Source organism: Lepus europaeus, chromosome 13 (assembly GCF_033115175.1).
Source record: "Lepus europaeus isolate LE1 chromosome 13, mLepTim1.pri, whole genome shotgun sequence".
NCBI classification, from domain to species: Eukaryota; Metazoa; Chordata; class Mammalia; order Lagomorpha; family Leporidae; genus Lepus; species Lepus europaeus.
This window is the reverse complement of record NC_084839.1, coordinates 23967965-23991690: the sequence shown is the minus strand read 5'-3', so window position 1 is coordinate 23991690 and position 23726 is coordinate 23967965. Positions and strand designations below refer to the sequence as shown.

At 60.1% G+C, this 23726-nt stretch overlaps 1 protein-coding gene across 2 annotated transcripts; it reads right to left on the bottom strand.

Moving 5' to 3' along the window:
- Window positions 1-454: 454 nt before the first annotated feature.
- Window positions 455-23607, bottom strand: CAD (carbamoyl-phosphate synthetase 2, aspartate transcarbamylase, and dihydroorotase). Of its 2 annotated transcripts, XM_062209137.1 has the most exons (45): window positions 23452-23607; window positions 23107-23246; window positions 19600-19729; window positions 18669-18811; window positions 18409-18550; window positions 18060-18231; window positions 17403-17588; window positions 17120-17232; window positions 16688-16833; window positions 16332-16463; window positions 16011-16244; window positions 15679-15900; window positions 15320-15508; window positions 15003-15127; window positions 14725-14855; window positions 12711-12823; window positions 11758-12002; window positions 11348-11594; window positions 11011-11109; window positions 10631-10855; window positions 10361-10543; window positions 9990-10208; window positions 9582-9749; window positions 9086-9268; window positions 8880-8984; window positions 7874-8113; window positions 7586-7667; window positions 7149-7315; window positions 6883-7047; window positions 6663-6794; window positions 6263-6464; window positions 5746-5936; window positions 5511-5651; window positions 5260-5361; window positions 4763-4859; window positions 4502-4552; window positions 4177-4221; window positions 3902-4071; window positions 3716-3790; window positions 3085-3297; window positions 2798-2923; window positions 2536-2691; window positions 2339-2440; window positions 2109-2203; window positions 455-2032 (listed from the first exon to the last, which is right to left on the bottom strand). In XM_062209137.1, exons 1-45 carry the CDS (start codon window positions 23531-23533, stop codon window positions 1930-1932), a joined length of 6729 nt encoding a protein of 2242 aa, XP_062065121.1. In that variant the 5' UTR covers window positions 23534-23607; the 3' UTR covers window positions 455-1929. The 2 variants fall into 2 exon arrangements, with proteins under 2 accessions (XP_062065121.1, XP_062065122.1); XM_062209138.1 differs by lacking the exon at window positions 4502-4552.
- Between the last annotated feature and the right edge of the window lie 119 nt (window positions 23608-23726).

The window sequence follows — 23726 nt, the reverse complement described above, 5'->3', positions numbered from 1 at the left end:
CTGCCAAGCTCATCCTGCACTGCCTCCTGGGCGGACCGCTTCCCCACAGGGGACCGTACACTTAGCTTCTGCTGCTTAGCCTGGTTTCTGATGCTCTAAAGCCAGAAATGACCATTCCCTTTCCATTTTTAAAAGAAGGGTGGATTTGAAGCCAAGCTGTGCCGTGTACATCTCGCCAGCCACCCACTGGCTTCTCTGAGCGTCTCCTCTATCAGACGGCTGCAGGGTTGGGGTGCCTTGGAATCAGTGTGTACACAGAGCTCCTCCGCAGACCAGGCTGTCAGGAGTGGGCCTCCTTCTCCATCTCTACCATGGGAACAGTTCCCTGGGAAAAAGCCAGTTCTGGCTGAACGGTGCTGCAGCAGCACGGACCACTGGGAAGCAGTAGGTGTCTGGGAAGAAGTAGGTGTCACTGGATGCCCTTTTTTTTTTTTTTTTTTTAAAGGTTTATTTATTTATTTGAAAGAGTTACAGAGAGGCAGAGGCAGAGAGAGAGGTCTTCCATCCACTGGTTCACTCCCCAAATGGCCACAACAGCTGGAGCTGGGCTAATCCAAAGCCAGGAACCAAGAGCTTCTTCTGGGTTTCCCTTGCAGGTGCAGGGGCCCAAGCACTTGGGCCATCTGCTTTCCTAGGCCATAGTAGAAAGGTGGATCAGAAGTGGAGCAGCTGGGACTGGAACTGGCACCCATATAGGACGTTGTCACTGCAGGCAGTGGCTTTACCTGCTACGCCACAGCACCGGCCCCCACCGGATGCCTTTGACTTGAGGCTATGAACTGAGGGCGAGAATCACCTTGCTTGTTCTTAGACTCCCACTGCACAGGGTGCTTCGTACCCAGCAGGTGCTAAGTTCCAGTTTGCTGGAACAAGACAGATCTTCCTGTGCTACTGAAGATGAGGGAATGAAGAGCTGCTTGCTGACGTCCTCCCCACAGCCACAGGAGCTGCTCTGCACACGCTCCTCCCCAGGGCCCAAGCCGAAGTGCTCCTTAGTCCCAGCCAGGCAGAGGCTCCTGGGCATGGCGGCAGGAGGGCTCCACAGCGACAGTGGCTGGAGAACTCCAGGGTGAGGTGCTTTTAAAAAGTTATTTAAAAGGCAGAGGGACAAAGAGAGAGAGAGATCTTCCATCTGCTGGTTCACTCCCCAAATGCCCACAACAAGCACGGCTGGGTCAGCCCGAAGCCGGCACTCCACTGGGGTCTTTTAAGCAGGTGGCAGGAGTCCAGGCACTTGGGCCATCCTCCACTGCCTTCCAGGCACTTAGCAGGAAGCGGACCGGAAGCAGATGGGCGGCTGAATCCTTGAAACTCTGCTACGGGATGCAAGTGTCCCAGGTGCCTTAGCCTGCGGTGCCAACGCCCACAGGGCCAAGTTGAGGACACAATGGACAAGCGAGAAAGAGAGGCAGGAGGAAGGGCCGGAGCCCAGCGCTCAGCCTTCCTTCCACTGGGACCCGGGCGTCCTGCCAGCACCCGGGAAGAAGGCAGAGCTGTCTGCCAGGACTCCGCGTGCGACTTAACCGAGGGAGGAGGTTGGACCCTGGCTCTGATCTCAGTGTGACACGGGACCACATGTTCCTGCCTGAGTCCTAGGAGCCACAAACCAGCCCAGGCCTGCCCAGTGGGCCTGTGTGTAACCTGGGAATCCACTCTTGATTTCCTCACACAGAGCTCTGTCTACTGCACTCGGCACCCCACGCCCCTACTCACGAGGAAGCAGGACCCAGCGGCAGCTCAGCCATTTATTAATAAGTCAGTACAAAAGTGGCTGCACAGCGGGGTGCAGCTGCGGAAGCAGGGCCGGTGGGGCCCCCAGCGTCTGCGGTGCGCCCACACGAGGCAACTGCATGTGAGCTTCTGGATGCTCCAGACCATCTACCACGAGCGCTGCCCCCGTGGGGGGCACTGGGATTCCTTCGCCAGGCCTTAGAAACGGCCCAGCACGGTGGCTAACAGAGCCATGCGGATGTACATGCCGTTCTCGGCCTGGCGGAAGTAGGCCGCCCGGGGGTCCGAGTCCACCTCCACGCTGTAAGAGAAGCACGAGGGTTACAGTCCAGCCAGGCCCCGGCCCCCGGCCGGCCCCGTTGGTCACTGAGGGTCACCTTATCTCGTTGACTCGGGGCATGGGGTGCATCACCACCATCTTCTTCTTGGCCCGGGTCATGATGTGGGGAGTGAGGATGAACTGACCGAAGCACTGCAAGGCAGGGTGGGGTCCCTGTTAGCGCCTCAGGGCAGGGCTGGCCACAGAGGACCCAAGCCAGCTCCACAGGGCGCCCTCTTTGCCCACGCATGGCCCCGCCCAGCCTGTGCTCAGCCTCGTGGCACTCACAGATTCGTACTCCTGGGCGGAGCCGAACCGCTCCTTCTGGATCCGGGTCATGTAGAGCACGTCGGTGTCGGGCAGCGCCTCCTCGATGCTCTCAAACTCCTCCTGGGGGGGCACGGGGAGCCGGGTGAATGCAAGGATGGGCTCTGGCCGCCCGAAGCCTGGCCCCCAACCTCCGGGCTGCACCCCGAGGGTCTCACCTGATTTGTGCCGCGGGACGCCACAAAGTCCCACACGCTGGATGGCATGCGCAGGCTGGGGGGCGCCACGTAGCGCAGGCTGACGCGGTACTGGGTGAGCAGGCAGGCCAGGGAGTGCACAGTGCGTCCGTGCTTCAGGTCCCCCACCATGGTGATCTGGGGAGGAACCCAGTCAACAACAGGACCCCAGCCTGGGCAGCCCTGGCCCCCGGCTCAGAGCCCCCAGCAGGCCTTCCACTGGAGAAACCGGGCCCGCCCTCACCGTCATGCCATTGACAGTGCCCAGCTCCTCCCGGATGGTGAAGATGTCCAGCAGGGCCTGGGTGGGGTGCTCGCCAACCCCATCCCCAGCGTTGATCACCGGCCTCCGGCAGTGCTTGGCCGCCAGCTGTGGGAACGAGACGAGGAAGATGCTGGTGCCTGAGGCTCAGGCCTCTGCCTTACCCTTCCTGGTCCCCCCGCCTGCCCAGCCCAGTGAGATGTACGGTCACAGAAAAGCCTGGGCAGAACTGCCCCATGTCCCCATCTCGGGACCCGGGCTGGCCTCACCTCCACGGCGCCGGGCTGGGGGTGCCGGAGCACGACGACGTCCGCGTAGCAGCTCATGGTCTGCACCGAGTCGGCCAGCGACTCGCCCTTCTGCACGGAGGACGTGGCCTCCGAGAAGCTGAGCACCGCGCCCCCCAGGCGTGCCATGGCCGCGGCAAAGGAGCTGCTGGTCCGCGTGCTCACCTCGTAGAACATGGAGGCCATGACCTTCCCCTGGGGAGATGGCAGGTATGAGGGGGGGTGTGCGCGCCACCGCCGTCCCTGCCCCACCCAGGCCCCCCTGTGGTCTGCCGCGACCTTGGGGGTTCCACCACCGCTGCCTGACTCCCAAGAGCCCCTGACCTGGGAGCGGGGACACCACGGCGCTCTCCTGTAACTACACAGCACAGGCCAGATGGCCGCGCTCGTGGGCAGAGGGGCAGCTGCCCTAGTGAGGAGGGAGAACACAGGGAGTGTGTGGCAGAGCAGAGGGCCATGCTGATGGTGCAGGGTCTGCAGTCATGAGGGGACCTGACGGCAGGGCAGGAAGACCCACTCTGACTGCGGCATGGCCGTCCCTGTGGGGAACTCTGACCGCGGCACGGCTGTCCCCATGGGACGGCTGTCCCCAGCCCTAGGCCCTGACCCTGACCTTGAGGATGTCGAGGCTCCTCTCCTTCTGCACCATCATCCGCAGAGTGTGTGCCACGTTGAACAGGTGAGACATCTGTGAGAGACCCCGCGTCAGCCAGGGAGGCGGTGCGCGGCCCCCAAGGCCCTGCCCCAACTTCGCGAGTCCTCAAAGCTCTGGGTGCCGTCATTCTCCCTCCCCCAGCACCTGATCCTTGGTGAACTGCTTGACAGACAGGATATGTTGGCCCACTAGTGAGTGCAGCAGGGGTGAGGTCTGGGGGTGCAGCAGGCCGGGGGCCCCCAGGTTCTGGGGCGATGCCTGTCTGGGAACTGGTGGTGGAGGGTAGCAGGTGCCATCGGGGGTTCCCATCAGCTCTGCAGTGAGGGGTGGGGCAGGAGAGGCTGGTCAGAGGGCTCGCCCATCCTGGGCCAGATGGCAGGGCTCCTCGCGGGGAGCGCGTGTCAGGGGGCGTCTCTCACCTGGCTCGGCCGCTTTCCGAGAGGGCTTCTCCTTGGGATCCTCAGCTGCAAAGGGGCCAACAGGGCAGGGACGCGTTTGCGGCAGAGGTTTGGCACAGGCACAGCCCGGCAGTGCACGGGTTAACCCACCTCCCACCTCGGGAGCCATAGCGGGTTAGAGGAGGCCAGGAAGGACAGCAGTGGCTCTGGGGACAGACCCAGGATGCCCCCGGGGGCTGTGCTGTGTGGGAACACGGTGCCCTCCCAGGGCCTTCCCAGTTGGCAAAGGGGTGGTAGGCAAGAGAACAGCCAGGCTCACACCAAAACCAAAACCAGGGCTTTTTACCCCACACTCTGCAGCCCCGGGGGATCCCAGCTCCCAGGCGGAGGAACGTGGCTGCCCACAACAAAAAAGGGCCTGTGAGAAGCGGCGGCGGCTCATCCGGGCAAGGGCAGGGGGCAGGGGGCGGGGGGCGGGCCTAGGGTGGGGCCAGGGAGACAAGGCCAGGGTCACAGGCAGAGAGGAGGCGCCTGCCTCAGCGAGCCTGGATGCCGGGTGGGAGAGGACCGTCCCCAGGCTTCTGAGTCATGGGAACAGCGCTCCTACCTGGCAGCCCTGGGTCGGAGGCCCTGTGGATCCGGGGTGGCAGGTGGAAGCGGCTGTCGGGAAGCCCTTGGATGCCCCGTCGGGGCCTCTCCGGGGTCTGCAGGGGCAGTGTTGGCGCCATGTTTTGATGAGTCGCGGACCCAAGCCCACCTCAAATCCCGTCCCTCAGGGAAGGCCGCCGCCCCCGCGCCTGCCCTGTGGCTCCCAGTATCTCCCCCAGCGCCCATTTTCAGGGTGTTGTCTCAGGCGGTAAACTGCTCGGCCGGCGACAGCACCCCCAGAGCGACTTGGCTGCCTGGGCTGGGCGTGGCCGTGGGCTTGCATTTCTCAGGGGAGCCCCAACACCGGCAGCTACCCTCACACTGCACGGAGGCAGGTGGTAAGGAGTCCACTGTCAGGCTTGGAGCCTTCTGCCCCGGACCAGCAGTCACGGTGTTCAGCTGCCCCCCCGCCCCCCGTCTCCTCCAAGTGGCCCTGACCCAGAAGCAGTGCAATACCGTGGTTATCTCACTGGAGGCAGGGGCTGGGGGCTGGAGCTGGGGAGCAGCGCCCTGTGGCCACTTCCGAACGTCCTGTCCATAGCCCGGAGGCACCAGCACCTGCAGGCAGGGGGCAGGGCAGGTGAGTGCGGATGGAGCAGAGCGCGCTAGGTGCTCTGGGAGCAAGGCCCTGCAGATGTGCTGGGAAGGGAAGCAAAGGGCAGCGATGTGGAAGAAGCCGCTGAGGACCGGTGGTGTCACACACATACCTGCCCGTCGATGTAGGCCACCTCCCCTCGCAGCACCACACGGCGGACGGTGCCCTTCACCTTCTGCCCTTCAAAGGGAGTCCAGTGGGCCTTGGAGAAGGGCATGTGGCTGGGGACTGTCCATTCGTGCTCCAGGTCCACCTGCCCAGAGGGTCATGGGTTAGACTAGGGAAAGGCCATGCAAGGGAACAGACCCCGGGGCTGGAGAGGCCGGCTTGGGGCCCTCGTGCCGCACCTCCACATAGGTGTCCTCCTGGGGAGGCAGGTGGAAGATCCTCCGTGGATTGTGGTGCAGCCGCTGCAGCAGGTCGTCCAGGCTGAGCCGGCCCTCACTCACGGCTGTCAGCAGCAGTGGCAGCATGGTTTCCAGCCCTGGGAAGCCAGGGGGAGGCCTGGGCCCGCACTTCTCCTCCAGGGTGTGGGGGGCTAAGGGGAAGAGAGCATTACCTTGGGGCCGGGCACCTGCCCGTCGGGAAGCCATATTGCCTTAGCACTGCACTTCCGGCAACCTCCAAGCCCCTCGCTTGTGCTCCAGGGAGTGAGCTGCTGACCCTCGCTGGGGTCCATGGCTCCTGCCTGTTTTCTCTGGTTCATACTTGTGCTCTTCTGCCTGCCCACTCCCACCGGACCCTCCCCCCCGGTCACAGACCAGGCACCACATCCGAGCCTGGGGGCTCATGGGGCCCATCCTCTGGCAGGCGCTGCCCCGCGGCTTGAGCTGGGCAGAGCAGGTGCCCGCTGGACCCTCTCACCGTGGTCTGAGGCAAAGCAGTCGATGACAGCCATGTTCTCCCAGAGGGCCTCCACGTCCTGGCGGGAGCCAAGCTCGGGCCGCACCTCGCCCTTGCCAGGCCCCAGGCGTTCCAGGTCATCGCGGCTCAGGAACAGGTGATGTGGTGCCACCTCGCAGGTTACCGGCAGCCCTCGCGCTTTCGCAGCTTTGATCAGCAGGATCTGGGGGAGAGCGCGGAAGTCCAGAGGCGGCACCTTTCACCCACCCAGCCCTGCAGAGTCCCCATGGCCAGGATCCCTTCTGGGAGAGCTGCAGCCAGCGGGCCAGGGAGGCTGGCTCTACGTCCTCCTGCCCTCCCCTGCCCCGAGGACACCCTGACCTTCGGCATCACTGGGACCAGGACCCTGACGCATGCTCACCTCCTCCTTCCGTGCCACGTGACAAATGTGCACCGGGCGCTCGGTCAGCTGAGCCACCATGAGGACGGCGGCGACGCTCTGCCGCTCTGCGTGGGCCACGATGGGGAGGTGGGCAGGCCACGTCTCGAAGTGCTGGGTGTGGAGACAGACGGTGAGGGAGGCCCTGCTTCTCCGCACACCCAGGGCCGCCCGCCCTGGTCCTCCTGGGTGCATCCCCCACCTCCATCCACTGGGCCACGCTGTCCAGCCGCAGCTCAGAGAAGGTCTCGTTGAGGTAGAGCTTCAGCCCTGCGGCAGACCCAGCCACGGCGCCCAGGGTCCCTGCATTTTCGGATGAGGCTCCCAGGAACAGGGCAAAGTCACAGCGGGCGCCAGCCTCTGCCAGCTGGAGAGGACACACAGGAGAGGTCACTGGCAGCTAGGCCCACACAGACCACCCTGGCACCAGAAGCTCTGATGGCAGGAAGCAGGAGTGCTGCGGCTCACCTTCTGGGCCAAGGCCAGGGCAGGTGCATCGATGATGGGGGGCCGGGTATTCGGCATGGCGCACACCATGGTGACGCCCCCAGCCAGGGCAGCAGCGGTGCCCGACGCAAAGTCCTCCTTGTGCGTGCCTCCTGGCTCCCGCAGGTGCACATGGACATCGATCAGCCCTGGCAAGATTAGAGGCAGATTCAGAAACGGGAGGGACGCTCACCAGGCACTGAGTTGGGGTGGCAGGGAAGTTAGCGGCAACCAAGGTGGGGAGGGGGACAAGGCTGCTCACTCGAGGGCTCTGTGAACCGAGGAATGAGAAAGCTCAGAGCAAGGTGGGTTCTGGGCCTGAGTCTACACAGTCCAGTGTACAGAGCAGGCCCCACTGAGGGTGGCTGCACCTGCTGACCCCGGTGTCCAAGCCAAGCCCCCGCCAAAGCTGCCCTTACCAGGTAGGCGCACAAGCTTCTGGGAGGTCATGCAGTCAACGTGCACCTTCAGAGGAGGGGCGGGCCCGATCTGGCCCAGGGCCTGCAAGGGGAGGGCACGGCTGGCTCTGACGGAGGGGCAGGGTGATCCTGGGAGCCGTGGGTGGGGCCTGGCTTTCCCCTAACCCATGCCCCGCCTCTCTACACCCATGCATCTTCACCGTGAGCATGGCCGTCTCACTGGACACTTCCCGACCCCCAGGAGGTCATGCTCCCCACCCCCACCACCAGCGCAGGGCTCTCAGCTACCTCCACAAAGAGTTTGGTGCACTTGATGTCGATGATGAGGGGCACGGAGAAGTCAGCGGCCAGGCGGCGGGTGCGGTAGCCCTTGGTGACAAAGGAAGAGAGGCGCCGGCCGCCAGCCCCACGCATGGACAGGTTAATCACCAGCTCAAAGTGATTCTCGGCCAGCTGCTCCAAGATGCTTCGCTGCGGCGGGCACTCCCCATCCACGGCCTCCTCGAAGTGCCAGTCCACAGCTGTTACCTGCCAGCCGGGAGCCAAGGTCAGGGCCAACCTGAGCCTGGCAGGGATCAGGAAGACCGTCTGGAGGAGGGCAGCAGGCCCGAGAGCCCACGATGAGGAGACGCAGGACCCAGAAGTTAGGGACCGGGGGCTGCCTCTATTAGTTATGGGCAAAAGGTCATTGCTTGACAGCAGAGAATCTGGACTGCGTGAAATAGTAAGACAGGTTGTTGCAAGGACTGGGCAGCAGGAGCTCACACGCAAGTCCATGCAGACAAAATGCCAGAAGGAAAATAGCAGAATGTTAATAGCGGTGGAGCCTTCGCAAGGCACTGTATTTCTCTTAAAAAAAAAAAAGTTAATTTTTAAAATGTGTCTGAAGGGCAGAGAAACAGAGACAGAGACCTTGCATCCACTGGTTCCTCCCCAAATGCCCATAACAAAGTAGGCTGGGCCAGGCCAAAGCCAAGAGCTTGGAACTCGGGCTGGGTCTCTGACACAGGTGGCAGGGACTCGAGGACTTGAGTCCTCACCACTGCTGCCTCCCAGGGTGCACCTTAGCAAGCTGGAACTGGAAGCAGAGGTGGGTCTTAAACCCGGGCACCTGGACACTGGATATAGGTCTCCCAAGTGGCATCTTAGCTGCTGCACCAAATGCCCTCCCTCCTTCCGGTCTATCCTACTTGTTCACATTCAATACACATAGAACACATATCACACACACTCACACACACTCTCTCTCCCCCAGGACAAAGACAAACGCAGGGGCAGGCTGTCGGGGCCGTACCTTGACGCCGTGCTCCGTGTAGAAGTCAGCTGTGCCCAGGCTGGCGTAGAGGCTGTAGCCCAGACTCTCCAGCAGCCGCACGGTTGGGAGCAGCTCACTTTTGTTCTAAGACCAAGCGGGGCAGTGAGGAGCTTGTGCTTCTCCCGCCTCCCACCTCCAGGTCAGCCCCGGCCTGGGGAGCAGAGCCTCTGCCAGGGCCCCGGTACCTTGTAGCTGCCAATGGTGAGCAGGATGTTCTTCTTGGGGATCTTGAAGCCGGTGCTCAGCATGGCCTTCAGGTAGGCCTCGCAGCGGCTCTCCCCAAAGCAGGCCACCTCCCCAGTGCTGGTCATCTCCACACCCAGCACCACGTCTGCCCCCGCCAAGCGAGAGAAGGAGAACTGAGGCACCTGAGGGGCAGGCGAGAGACCGGGCCCAGTGTGAGGGGAACAGGCGCCCTCCCCCTGCTGCCGTGTGCTCCACTGCTTCCCTCAGCCTCTGCTCAGCCCCGCCCGCCCCTTCCCTGCAGCCCACTCCTTTAGCCCCTGGATTCTGTACGTTTATCACAGGCTGTTCCGTAACACAGTGAGCGGGAGCCCAACTGGAGAGGAAGCACTTATGGATCGTGTGCTTACCCGCAGGAACCCAGTTATCTGCGGGCTGTGAGCCGAGGGAACCCTCCCCAGGGTCTGTCCGCCTACACCGGGGGTTGGGCCTCCTCACCTTCACCCCCACGACTCCAGAGCCAGTCATGAGCCCCACAGGTTCCACCTTTTCTCCCATGATGACCCGTGTGGCCAGGGCTACTAGGTCCACACCCAGCGTCTTGGAGACAAAGGGGAAGGACCGGGAGACACGCACGTTGCATTCAATAACCTTCAGCTGGTCGTCCTGGGGCAGAGAAGGGCCGGTCAGACCTCTGGGCAACCGCTCCACCGGCCTGGACGCCCCCCTCGCTTGGGGTGACTGCCAATCTCACAGCACTGTGGGCGTCTCTGCCGCCCCTCCCTCCAGGCTCGGGAGACAGCAGGGGTCCTCAGGAGACACACACTGTGGGGTTTTGTGGCGCTGTGGCCAGCACTGAGCGTGAAGGAGCCGTGGCCTTCTCGCCCCTCTCTGGAGCCTGATTACCTTGGCGATGAGCTGCAGGTTGAAGGGTCCTGTGACCTGCAGCTCCTGCCCCACTGCATGCACGATGGCTTTGATCCGCTCCAGGGTTTTGGCGGTGATGTCCTGTGGGGGCGTCACCAGCGTGGCATCGCCCGAATGCACACCTGCGTTCTCCACGTGCTCAGAGATGGCGATGGCTGCCACCACACCATCACAGGCCACGGCGTCCACGTCAATCTCCTAGTGGGGGGACACACACAGTGTAGGGCAAGGCCATGTCTCCCTCCCTCCAGTGGCCCCAACACAACCCACCTTTCCAGTGCACGGCACCTGCAAACCCAGGACCACAGGGAGGGGGCTGCCCCGGGGCTCCTTTGTCTGCAGACTCTCACCTTGGCCTCCTGGATGAACTTGGAGATGACCACGGGGTGCTCCTTGGAGACGGCTGCTGCGCTGCTCAGGAAGCGCTCCAGGTCCCCATCGGTGTAGGCCACGTTCATGGCAGCCCCGCTCAGCACGTAGGAGGGGCGGACCACACAGGGGTACCCCACGGTCTGACAGAACTGGCGCGCCGACTGAGGGAGGCAGAGGGCTTAGCTGGCTGGCCACGCTCCTGCACCGACACCACCCGGCCGCCCACGAGGCCCGGGCCCCCGGCCCACCTCTAGATCGCTGAGCTCCCTCCACTGGGGCTGACTGATGCCAATGGTGTCGAGGAGCCGAGAGAACTTGAATCGGTTCTCAGCAGAGTCAATGGCTTCAGGGGAGGTGCCCAGCACCCGGCACTGCTGCCGGTGCAAAGCCATGGCCATGTTGTTGGGCAGCTGCCCGCCCATGGACAGGATCACACCTTCGGGGTTTTCTAGCTCATAGATGTCCATCACCACCTGTAGTGCGGCGGGGAGAAACAATGGCAACCAAAGGGGTCAGGGGTGTGCGCCTTCCTGTGCCCTGGCCCCTCACTCCAAGCTCCAAAAGACTCTTGGGTCAGGCAGCTTGGTCCTGGCCACCCAGGCTACAGGGCAGCCCCGGTCCTTCGCACCTCGAAAGAGATCTCGTCGAAGTACAGTCGATCGCACATGTCATAGTCGGTGCTAACGGTCTCCGGGTTGTAGTTCACCATGATGGTCTTGTAGCCCATCTGCAATAGCGGGGAGAAGACAGTCAGCAATGGGCGGTGGGGGGAGAGCCCGGAGGAACCCAGCCAGAGCCCCTGCTTCAGAGCGCCCACCCAGCTTCCTAGCTGGGGAGGGAGGAAGTCCAGGTGCTGGGGAGATGCAGCCCAGAGCTCTACGACAGAAGCAGTGCGGCCCGATGGGCGTCCGGCCAGTGCCAAGCACAGCTGCAGAGACGCTGGGGTGAAAGGTCAACCCCCAGACCTTTCGCAGCTGCTGGATGCAGCCCACGGCACACCAGTCGAACTCGACGCTGGAGCCGATCCGGTAGACGCCGGAGCCCAGGACGAGGACATGAGGCGTCTGGAAGGTGAGGTCGTGGCTGTTGCCCCAGTAGGTCAGGTACAGGTAATTCGTCTGGGCTGGCCACTCGGCTGCAACTGTGTCGATCTGTTTCACTGCTGGGCAGATCCCCAGCTCCTGACGCAGCTTGCGAACAGCCAGCTCTGTGCTAAAGGAGACGCAGGGTCAGGGACACGGGCCCTGGGGGCGAGGTCCCAGGGCAGGGATCAGGGAGGACAACACCCCAGGGATCGAGGCTGGCCGTCTCCGAACTCCCCACGCCCTCCCTCTCCCTACATTCTCAGCCCGAGGCCCTCACCGCCCTCTCTGACCTCAGAACGGCAAGGGCAATCTGCTTGTCTGAGAAGCCGAGGCACTTGGCCTGGTGCAGCAGGTTCGGCGGCAGAGGCTGCCCTCGGTGCTGCTCCAGCAGCTGGGCGTGTGCTATGATGCGCTTCATCCGGTGCAGGAACCAGCGGTCGATGCGGGTGAGCTCGTACAGGCGCTCCACCGAGTAACCCGCCCACAGGGCAGCGGCCACCACAAAGATCCGCTTATCTGTTGGCGTCTCTAGCTCCTGAAGGGGAGCAGACAGACAGGAGGACACAGAAAGAATTGTGCGGAGGTAGGAGGGGTCAGAAGGCTAAACAAGCGGTGGACGCTTGGCCCTGTGAAGACACCCGCCCCCCCTTGCTGGAGGGCCTGATGTCCACTCTAGACCGGGGCCTTACCCCAGCTCCTGCTAAAGCAGACCTGGGAGGCAGTGCCTGCAGCTCAAGTGCTTGGGTTCCTGCCACCCACGTGGGAGGACTGGGTTGAGTTCCCAATTTCTAGCTTTGACTCAGAGCAACTCCAGCCATTGCAGGCATCTGGAGAGGGAACCAGGGGATGGGAACTCTTCCTCCTTGTCTGTCTCTCATGAAAACAAAGAAATCCAGAAAAAAGAATGCTAAGCAAACACATTCCCACCACACTGTCATGGCAGCATGTTCAAAAGCCTGGGAGCTTGGGTGACTTCTACCGTAGTAGGAGAGGGAGGTTGTGTGCCGGAGCACAGGCTGTGCACTCAGAAACCTGGCAGACTGTGGCCCCTTGCTGGCTTTGAGCAACTTCCAGAACCTCTCCAAGCCTGCTGCCTTATTTGCAAAAACAAGTCTAATAGTCCATCCTCATGGTAACACAGAACTCTCAGCCAATGTCCAATGACAACTACTGCTACTCTCACTGGTAACCAGCTCCTGGCCCAGGGCACAGAAGCAGGGTGCGCTTGATGGGTGCTGCTCACCATGTCACTGACTGGCTTCACGGTGTGATCAAAACCCACACAGTTCTCATCCACCATGCGCAGGGCCTTCTGGAAGGCCTCCTCGAAGGAACGCCCAATGCCCATGACTTCACCTGGCGGAACAGGAGGGAAGGAACGAGGCCTGAAGACAACGAAGGAGGCGTGCGCTGCCCAGGGCACCCACGGTTGGTCACGTTTCTGGGAGGTTCTCACATCCAGCACCTGTCCTGTCCTTCCACACAGGGTGGGGAACTCGACCACAGGTGGAGTAAGGCCTGTGAAATCATTTGGCCCGCATGTGGCTCTCAAAATTCACTACTTCTATAGCAGGCCGGCTTTTAAGCCGGTAATTTTGTATGGTCCATGAATGATGTTCTATTCAAATGGCCCTTGGCAGAAAAATAAAGGTTCTCCATCTCACTTCAGAATTCTGAAGAACTCTGGCTCATAAGACGATCCCAGCTCCCTGATCCACCCAGAGCCAACTGTACTTAGAATAATTTGCTTTTCTCCCCGGACTTTCCCCATGTGCACTAAGCATCTTGCTTTCCTTGTCACCAGCACGTCCCCACGTTGCTGTGTGCCCTCACACAGCACCAGTCTAATTCCTGCACGGCTCCCCATGACTGGACTGCTGACTTGAAGAAGGACGGCCAGCTTTGCAGCGTGGGCCGGTACAGGGGAGGCCGTGGTGTTTTCCGAGGTTCGGAAGAAAGTTCCAGAAACACACAAGGGCGACAGGGAAGACAAACCTCACGGCCCTCGCTTTCTCTGTGCTCGACAACCCAGCCTTCTAAGACGTGGGCGTGATCATTCTGGGTGATTTTTGCTGATGGCAAGATCGTATTTTCCTTTGGCTAAACGCTTTCCTCATTTGTCAGTGATTCGTGTTTCTTACTTGTGTAATAAAACTTGCACAAAGCGAGGGCTCTCATCTGAAGAACACCTGAACGGATAACGACGCCTAGCTGTCTCTCGGCCCGGATTCGGTCTGTGGTTGTCCTGCCTGTGCCCCACCTCCTCTAGCCCTAATTCCATGATGGCTCCATTCCCATGTTTGTCTTCGTTGTCATGTAACAGAAATTCACTCCAGAAGGAACCACTTGGCAGTCTTGGAGGATTTCTGAAGATTCGGAAATAATTTCTGAGCGGAGACATCCTTGTTTAAAGGCCACCAAGCTTGCAGTGGAAACGAGCACACGATGAAATGCTCTACCCGTCAGGCTGGCCGCACCCCGTCTGGGACACCGACCTGCCTGCTTGGATTGCATTGCTGTAAAGGACAAACTACCACAAAGCAGCACGCTCACCCCACCCCCCCACGCTCTGCCGCCGCTGCCTGGATGACCGTTCACTGGCCCAGCTCTCTGAGGGCTTGCCCGGACCCTAACTCTATGTCAAAAAACATCTTGATCAGCGGACGACTGCGGAGGAAAGTGCCAGAGCAGCGGTGTCAGGAACGGCTGCCTACGGCCCTTGCTCAGATTGAGAAGGGCTCCCAGGAGAACGGCGGTGCCCGCTCCCCTGGAGCACCACTACTCACACCAACACAGCGAACGAAGTGTCCCTGGTGTCACAGGCAAGTGACGAGGCCACGGGGATAACGCCAGGAGCTATGGGAGGAGCTCTTAGGACTGTCTCCGAAGACAGGCAACGTGACGGGACAGAGGACACGCAGCAGGGAACCGAGGCTGGCTCTCAGTTCTTGGCTGTGCCACAACTCCCCTCTGGCCTGCGGTCAAGCCACTTTCTTCCTGTGAGCACCCCAGCACACCAATTTGTAACCCAGGAGAGGATAGGCGGTCAGAGCGCTGGCACCCCATTCCCGGGAAGTCCGTATTCCAGGGCAGACTGTGGAGGACTTCCACTGTCCTCCCTTGTAATGTCCCTGTTAGCTCCAAGAAACCCCTTCCGAGCGCCCAACGCGGGAGCTGGAAGGCCATGCCAGGGAGCTCTGACGGTCTCCCGCCTCGGCCCTGGGGCTCCCGGGGTGTGGTCTGGGCCCGGCTCTCACCAACACTCTTCATGCAGCTCCCGATCTTGGTGCTGACGCGCAGGAACTTGCTGAGGTCCCAGCGAGGAATCTTCACCACGCAGTAATCCAGGCTGGGCTCAAAGGCTGCCGTTCCCCCCGTCACGGAGTTCCTGGGGTGGTGGACGGGGTCAGCCTCGAGGCGGCCTCTCCACCCCCACAAACCTAAGCCAATGCCCTCTCCACACTCCCCGTCCCGTGAATACGTTCTTCCACTCCCCACTCTCTTACCACCAACGATTTCTCCCCCACCCCTGTACCTGAGCTCAGGCAGAGGAATGCCCAAAGCCAGCTTGGCTGCCACGTAGGCCAGTGGATAGCCCGTGGCCTTACTGGCCAGGGCGGAGCTGCGAGAGAGTCTGGCATTCACTTCGATAATGTAATACTGCAAAGAGAACAGAAAAAGGATCACCAGGTTCCTGGGCTGGAGGCTCTGCCTAGGAAAAGCAAGCCCTCCCCACCAGGATGGACGCCAAAGGGCCCTCCCGGAGGTCCCAGCCTACCACGGAGACCCAGCATCCACTCCAGGGTCCTCACAGCCTTGAGGAAGAGGCGACAACACAGCCGGGAGGCTCACCTGTTCAGACTCTGGGTTCAAGGCGTACTGCACGTTGCACTCCCCAACGATTCCCAGGTGCTGGGTCACCTTGATGGCTGTCTGCCGCAGCAGCTGATACTCCCTGTCGTTCAGCGTCTGGCTCGGGGCCACCACGATGGATTCCCCAGTGTGGATGCCCAGTGGGTCCAAGTTTTCCATGTTACACACCTGTGAATGAGAGCGAGCCCCAAAGGGTGGTCACTGCCAAGGGGAGGTGGGAGGCCGCACCCTGGGGGCCTATTATCTCTGGGGCTGCCCCTGGCCAGGGTCCGACCCCGAGTCCTAGAAGACCTCAGCCCTGGTCTCTGGATGCACCCCACTCCACCCCCAGCACTTACCGTGACACAGTTGCCGTAGGCGTCTCTCACCACCTCGTACTCAATCTCCTTCCAGCCCTTCAGGGATTTGTCTACCAGCACTTGGCTGGTATGGGCGAAAGCTGGGGCCACCAGAGCAGAGAGTTCCTCCTTATTGGAAGCGAAGCCAGAGCCCAGGCCACCCAGGGCAAAGGCTGCCCGGACCAGCACGGGGTACCCCAGCCGCTCGGCAGCCGCCTGGGCCTGCAGGGAGTGGGAGAGACACACACACATCATCTCCTGCTGTGGACCCAAGGCGCCCAGGATACAAAGATGACGACACCACCTGCCCTGTGCCCAGCCACATCCCGAACCTGTTCAAGAGAGCTCGCCGCCTCACTGGGGGCCACATGTTCCCCGATCTCTGCCATCCGAGCTGCGAAGGCCCGTCGGTCCTCAGTCAGCTCAATGGTCTCCACGGGCGTGCCCAGCACCCGGACCCCGTACCGGGCCAGCACTCCGGCCTTGGTCAGCTCCACGCCACAGTTCAGAGCTGTCTGGCCGCCGAAGGTCAGTAACACGCCGTCCGGGCGCTCGTTGCGTATCACCTGCGGTGGGAGAGGGACGTCCCAGGCACTGAGTGCCCCTGGCCTGTTCAGAGTCCCCTCTGCAGGCCAGCCCCACGCCGGTCCTACCTGGGTCACATAGTGCGGCGTGATGGGAAGGAAGTAGACCTTGTCGGCCAGCCCCTGAGAGGTCTGCACTGTGGCAATGTTGGGGTTGATCAGCAAGGTCTGGATGTTTTCCTCCTTCAGGGCCTTGATTGCCTAAGACGACAGGAACGCTCCGTGAGCCCCGGGGCCAGCACTTCCCCCCCTCCCCTCCCCCCAGCTAACTTCCATTCCTCACCACCTCAGGTCTCCATACATCCCCCCAACCCGGGTTCCTCCCTCCACCCTGGGTTCATGCTTTGGCCCTCTCTCATCCCTAGCCTCCGTCCACTCCCAAGGGCCAGGCACCCAGAGGGTGGGGCTGGCCATTCCCTACCTACCTGAGAGCCCGAATAGTCAAACTCTCCCGCCTGGCCGATGGAGAGGCCCCCTGAGCCCAGGATCAGCACCTTTCGTGGTGGTGGGGGGCCAGAGCCTGGGGTGGGGACCCCAGGGGGACACAGGCGCTCAGCCAGCCGCTCGCGAACTGTGGAGGTAAAAGTCACAAATTGGCAGAGCTGAGTGGGATCTGAAGTCTCCTAGATTCATGTGTTCACGGAACAAGCGAAGCAACTGCTGTGGGTAGCAGAGCGAGGACCAGAAGCCAGCACTCGGGTCTTTAGTTTCAATGGAAGCAGCACCAGGGATCTCGGCTTGGCTCACCCCACCCCTTAACCTCCCAAACAGGAGCCTGCTGGGGGACAGCCATCTGTGTCCATCCTAGAGCCAGCTCGGGCCTCAGGTCCACAAGCCAGCTCTATCTAGGGCCTTACCTGTCCGGCCCCCAGGGTTCCCGGCTGAGGCCTCTTTCACAGTTTCCAGAAAGATATCGAAAAGCAGCTCCATATCTGAAGGGCCGGCTTGGTGCTCTGGGTGAAACTGGACACTGTGGAAGAGATCGGATCATGAAGCCCACGCTGGTCACTGGCAGCCTCGGGGTGGGCAGTGGACAGAGGACTTGGGTCTGCTGCTGTGCTTAGCTTTCTCACTGTCGAGGTCCCTGGGGCTTTGAGGCTACAGACGCCCAGCCCCAGGGCCCCGACAGCGCAGGCTCACCTGAAGAAGGGCAGGCTGTCGTGCACAATGCCTTCATTGGATCGATCATTGGCGTTGGTGAAGAGAGGTGCCCAGCCTGCTGGCAGCGAGTCTGTTTCCACGGCAAATCCGTGGTTCTGGGATGTCAGAAAGCAGCGCCCAGAGCCCACCAGCAGGCAGGGCTGGTTATGCCCTCGGTTCCCATATCTGGAGATGGAAGCAATGCCAAGTCACAGGTCCCTCAACCTCCCTTCATCGCTGTACCAAAGCCAGCTCTCGCTACCCTCGCTAGCCCCCTTCTGCTCTTTTGATTCCAGACACCCCACCCCTCATGTCACAAGTGTGGGCCCCGGGCAGCATTGTGGCGTGGCAGGTTAAGCCACCCTCTGCGATGCCAGCTGGTATCCCATATGAGTGCTAACACCCCTGGGAAAGCAGCAGAAGATGGCCAGTGCTTAAGCCTTGGGCGCCTGCACCCACGTGGGAGACCCAGAGGAAGCTCCAGGCTCCTGGCTTCAGCCTGGCCCAGCCCCAGCCACTGTGGCCATCTGGAGGAGTGAACCAGTGGATGGAAGACCTCTAACACTGCCTTTTAGTTATATAAATCAATCTTAAAAAAAAAAAAAAGAAACCAAAACAAAAAAGCTTGGGTCCCTTTTTCCCCCCGGCAAGTCCCACCTCATCTTGTAAGTCTTGGCCCCAATCGCTAGGGCCAAGAGCTGGTGTCCCAGGCAGATCCCGAAGACAGGTCGGGGGTTAGGTTTAGACAAGACGCGGCTCAGTGTGGACACCACACTGGGGTAGGAGGCAGGGTCGCCTGGGCCATTGCTTAGGAAGAGGCCTTCATACTCTGGAGTGGGCAAAAAGATCAAAACGTCAAAACCAGGATTTTCACCAGCACAGACACAGCTGCAGCCGACTCAATAGAGAGCAGCAGCCCTGGCCTCCCCTTCTTCACTGCAGCTGGGTCAGAGATCGCCCACCCAGGCCTCTGCTCTGAGGTCCTGGACCGGCCCCAGCTACTCACCCTGGCTGTCCAATGCCGTGTCCCAGGGCACCACAGTGACTTCGGCCCCGCGCCGGCAGAGGCAGCGGATCTGGTTATACTTGAGGCCACAGTCCAGAGCCAGGATCCGAGGGCTACCTCCTGCATTGAACACCTGTGGGGTCTGGGGGACAAAGGGTGACAGACGGCAGCCATGAGCAGCAGGTGTAAGACATGCCCAGATCAGCCCCCTCCTGATTCACCCCTGCTGTGTGCCACACTCTCCCCCTCTACCTCTGTACCTTAATGGACACCTCTGGGACCAGAGGGCGGGCATTGGGGTCCAAGAATGGCAGGGTTGAAGGATCTGTCCCATCCTGGACCAGCTTCCCCAGCAGAGACCCTTGTTCCCGTAACTTCTTCGTCAGCTCCCGGGTGTCCACTCCTGGTAAGACAGCCCAGCCTTAGAGAGGGCATCCCCCGACCTCCGTCACACATGAGCACTTCTGCTCAGGACCCTAGGCCACGCACAGCTGGGCCATCCTGACGGGAGCACTTTAGCGTGAGGTATTCTTGCCAATAAAACCGCATGGGAATTCAACCAGGACTCTAGGGCTATCCATTTACAGGAAATAGTATCAAGGGGGAAAATACAGTAAATGACACCACAGGAATGTAATCGACCCAGTGCCAACTACGGGACACTCCTAAGGACAGATGACCCGCTTTCAACACATATCACAAAGTCCACAGACTGTACATCGACCAGACACCACGTGGGGGCCTTGTGTAGAACCAGATTTAAGTAAGAAGAAAAACATCATTATCAGGGACATTTTAACCATTGCCTGCATATTTGCACGATACTACGGAATTACTAACATTTTTGAAAGTATAATATTATTGTGGCCATGTTTTATAAAAGATCCCTTTTTCACAGATACTGAAGTATCTGAGGATGAAATGATACGATTTCCTTCAAAATCATCTAAGACTGGTAGAGGTATTGATAAGGTGAGATTCACTGTCCACGGAGCCTTACGACGCCAGGGGTTCATTACACTGTTCTCTCTCTGGTACGATGGAAATCGTCGACCTCAGCGATAGTTCAGTTCCCCAGCCCCAGACTTTCCAAACCTTCTACCCCAACCTTCCCCAGCAGACGACACCTGGATTCTTCCCACCCAGGTGGGCCGCGCTATGCCGACACAGCTGTGCTGGGAGTCACCGTACCTTGCAGGCCCGGGATGCCATGCTGCTGCAGCCACTCGTGCAGGGTGCAGGCAGCGCTCCAGTGGCTCGGCGTGGGGCAGCACTCTCCCACCACCAGTCCTGCCACGTGGATCCCCGAGGACTCAAACCACTGGAGGGAGGGGGAGGAGATGGTGAGCATCCCATCGCTGAGAATCTCCTACAGCCCGTTCCCCATTGGAGTCACGGAGCCCCAGACTCTGCCGTTGCTTTAAGAGACCATCACCTTGTGCTTTTACAGAAAGCTGCTTTACCAACCGTGCTAGCCCTGGTGTGAAACGCTCAACACCTGGGCCCAGGAGGAACTACAAGGCTGTGTTCTCTGTCCCTTCCTTTTACTTATCCCACACTGAGATCACAAATCTTCCCTCCTAGGAAACCTGTGCCTCTTTAAAGCTCATCTAATTTCATTCCCACACCTCTTTGCAACTTAAGTATTTGTGTCTCTACTGCCAAACTGAACCCCAAAGCAAGGTGCCTGGCACGTGCTGTCAATCAGGCATTTTCAAAGTGCCCGCCAGGTGCAGCCAACAGAACAGCTGTGGGGAAGAGGCAGTGAGCAACAAAAGATGAAGTCCCTGCATTCACCAGGTTCCATTCAGGGAACCAGAAAACTGACAAGGAGACATGGAAATAAACAAGGTATTTATTACTGAGCATGATAAAAAATCGTGATAAGTTAGGTAGGTATGGGGCCAGCATTGTGGTGTAGCAGGTAAAGCCACAGGCTGCAATGCCGGCAACCCACGCAGGCACTGGTTTGTGTCCTGGCTGCTCCACTTCCAACCTAGCTCCCTAGTAATGGCCTGGGAAAAGCAGCAGGTGGCCCAAGTGGTTAGGTTCCTGCTACCCACAGGGGAGACCTGGCTCCTGACTCCTAGCTTTGGCCTGACTCAGCCCTGGCCATTGTGGTCACTTGGGGAGAGTCCCAACTGCTCCACTTCCTATCCAGCTTCCTGCTAACATGTCCAGGAAGGCAGCAGATGATGGTCCAAGGACTTGGGCCCCTGCCACCCATATGGGAGACCAAGTGAAGTTACTGGCTTTTGGCTCTGGCCAATCCAGCCCTGGCTATTGCAGCCATTTGGCAGTGAACCAGAGGATGGAAGATCTCTCTCTTCCCCATTCTGTCACTGTTTCTAACAAATAAATCTTTCTAGAAAAAAAAATAAAAGAAAAAAGGGGGTAGATATTTGGCTCATCAGGCACGATGCCAGCTGGGATGCCTGTGCCTCACATCGGAATGCCTGTGTTCAGTTCCCGGCCCTGGCTCCTGGCTCCAGCTGTCTGCTGAAGCAGACCCAGGAAGGCAGTGCTGAAGGCTCAAGTAGCTGAGTCCCCGCCACCCACGGGACAGATCTGGATCAAGTTCCTGACTCCTGGCTTCCTGCTCTATCACCTCATGTTGTGGACATTTGGTGAACCAGTGGATAGGAACTCTACCTCTCAAAAAAAAAAAAAAAAAAAAAAAAAAAAAAAATCATGTAAATCTGTTCTTCAAGAGATAGGATTTAATAATTAAACAGGAAGTTTCTGTGGGAGGGAACAACATATTTAAATTACATCCAGCTCCATGGTGAAAGGCGTAAGGGAAGATGGGTGCTGAGCCTGCTCTTCAGGGACCTGAGAGCAGTGGGGCAGTACCCTCCCCAGCCGGCTGCGCAATCCGCACACGTGCAGGTGCGCTGACAGCGCGTCTCTCTCCCTCCCACCTCAAAAGCATCGTGTTGGCTGCTGTCTGTAGGGAGGACGTGCTCACCTTGTCTCAGCGGTCTATTTTATAAACTCCATTTTGGCCGTGTGCCTGGAGCTGGTGAAGCTGACAACTGACGTGCCAACCAAATTCACAGGATACTGCGTTACAAACTAGAGTGCAGTGCATTGAAAGACTTTTGATGGGGGCTGGCGACTGAAGCCACTGGATGCCGGTTTGTGTCCCAGCCACTCCACTTCCGATCCAGCTCCCAGATGATAGCCTGGGAAAGGCAGCAGAGGATGGCTCCAGTGCTTGGGCCCCTGCCACCCACGTGGGAGACCTGGATGGAGTTCCTGGTTCCTGGCTTTGGCCTGGCCCAGCCCTGGCCGACGCAACCATCTGGGGAGTGAACCAGAAGGTGGAAGAGCTCTCTGTCTCTCCCTCTGTGACTTTCCAAAATAAGTAAATAAATAAATCTATCAAAAAAAAAAGGTTTATGATGAAGACAGTGGTTCCTTTCATAGAGCTAACTCTCTCCAGCATCAAGGTGACTGGGAAGGCAAATTAAGAATTCAGGGTTCGAGACCCGGCTGCTCCACTTCCGATCCAGCTCTCTGCTCTGGCCTGGGAAAGCAGCAGAAGATGGCCCAAGTCCTTGGGCCCCTGCACCCACGTGGGAGACCCGGAAGAAGCTCTGGCTCCTGGCTTCAGATTGACACAGCTCCGGCCGTTGCAGCCAACTGGGTAGTGAACCAGCGGATGGAAGATCTCTCTCTCTCTCTCTCTCTGCCTCTCCTTCTCTCTCTGTGTAACTCTGACTTTCAAATAAATAAATAAATCTTTAAAAAAAAAAAAAAAGAATTCAGGGCTAACAAACCAGGAATTCAGACAAAACAAGTTTTGAGGAATACTAATGCCTTCCTCAGGCAGGGCTGGCTCAGGCTAGAGCCAAGAGCCAGTAACTCCATCCTAGTCTCCCATGTAGGTGGCAGGGGCCATCATCTGCTGCCTTCCCAGACACATTAGCAGGGAGCTGGGTAGGAAGTGGAGCAGCCGGGCCTTGAACCTGCACTCTGATACGGGATGCTGGCATCACAAACCGTGGCTCCCGCAGCCTTCCACTACCACCTTAAGACTTGAACTCCCACAGGGTAACTTAGTTTCCAAATAGCAAGGAAGAGGGGAAACCTCACCATAAAAAGAAACTGAGTTTTCTTATGAGGGGTAAGAATACCACTGACATGTAGAAAGCCAGACAGGACGAGGTATGGGGACCCAGGTGTCCCCCGTTCTGCAGGTAAGCTCCACCCACCGTCACTGGTGGGGTCTCAGTGTCTTTGCCCCTAGTTTATGTCAACTGACGCAATGCTCCCAACACGGGACTCCACTGCTAAAACACTTCCACTGGTTGGACTTCAAGGCCCTCTGTGTCCACTGTTACCCAACCTTTCTGCAGGATTTTTTTCCTTATTTTTGCAATCTTGGCAAACTGGGTTAACACCCTTGCCTCTTCCCCTCTTGCCATGCCTTTGCTAAATACCCACTCTTCTCAGCTATGCCTGGTGTCCTGAAGACCCCAACACAGGGGGCAGCTCTCTGCCCCCAACCCCACTCCGAGCCCCGCGCTCCATGCCGCCCAGGGACCTTTGCGACCCCCAGCCCAAGGACGGCGCTCTGCAGCGGGTACCCTCCTTCTCCCCGGGATGCCCGGCCGGGTGCCAGCGCTGTCACTACACTGAGAGGTCACAGCGCCCAGCCGGCAGGCACGCAGCGCGAGCACGGGGCGTGGCTACCTTGCTCAGGCCGAACTCATCCTGCTCGTCCCGGGGGATGCCGTAGTTGCCGATGAGCGGGTACGTCAGCACCAGGATCTGTGCTTCGTACGAGGGGTCGGTGAGGGCCTCGGGGTAGCCGACCATGCCGGTCTGAAACACTGCAGGACAGAGGCGGGGCTGGGCTCGCGCAAGGGCACCCTTCGCACCCCTGCCCCGCGTGCCCTGCGCGGGCTGCCCAGCGGGGCTGCGGCCATGGCCCCCGAACAGGGCCGGAAGACGGCGGGGTCCAGGCAGGAGGGCTGGGCGGAGAGGGGCAGCATCAGCGCGGGGCGATGAGGTCGGCGCCCGCCCGGGCTTGCTTACCTACTTCGCCGGCCGTCGACACGGCGGCCCCGAAGGGCTGGCCCCGCAGGACTGAGCCATCTTCCAACACCAGGGCCGCCATCGGGACGGAGCTGCGGCGTGGGGGAGCGCGGAGGCGCGGGGTGCCCCCTGGAAGCACGCGAAGCGGCGCGCCGGACCGGTCCACGTGGCTGCCCGCGCCGGGCGCCGGAGAGAAGGCGGGCGCTGCAGGCGCTGAGCCCCGGGCGCGCTCGGCGGCGGCAGGCACTGCGGCGGCGCGGGCAGCCGGCGGCGCG

Excerpts from the sequence above, each read along its gene's own strand:
- CAD (XM_062209137.1), bottom strand. The coding sequence starts at position 23,533 with ATGGCGGCCCTGGTGTTGGAAGATGGCTCAGTCCTGCGGGGCCAGCCC. Across the intron at positions 11,110-11,347 it reads GCATCCAGCAGCTGCGAAAG|ATGGGCTACAAGACCATCAT; the intron begins GTCTGGGGGTTG and ends CCGCTATTGCAG. Across the intron at positions 7,316-7,585 it reads GAAGCTTGTGCGCCTACCTG|GGCTGATCGATGTCCATGTG; the intron begins GTAAGGGCAGCT and ends TAATCTTGCCAG.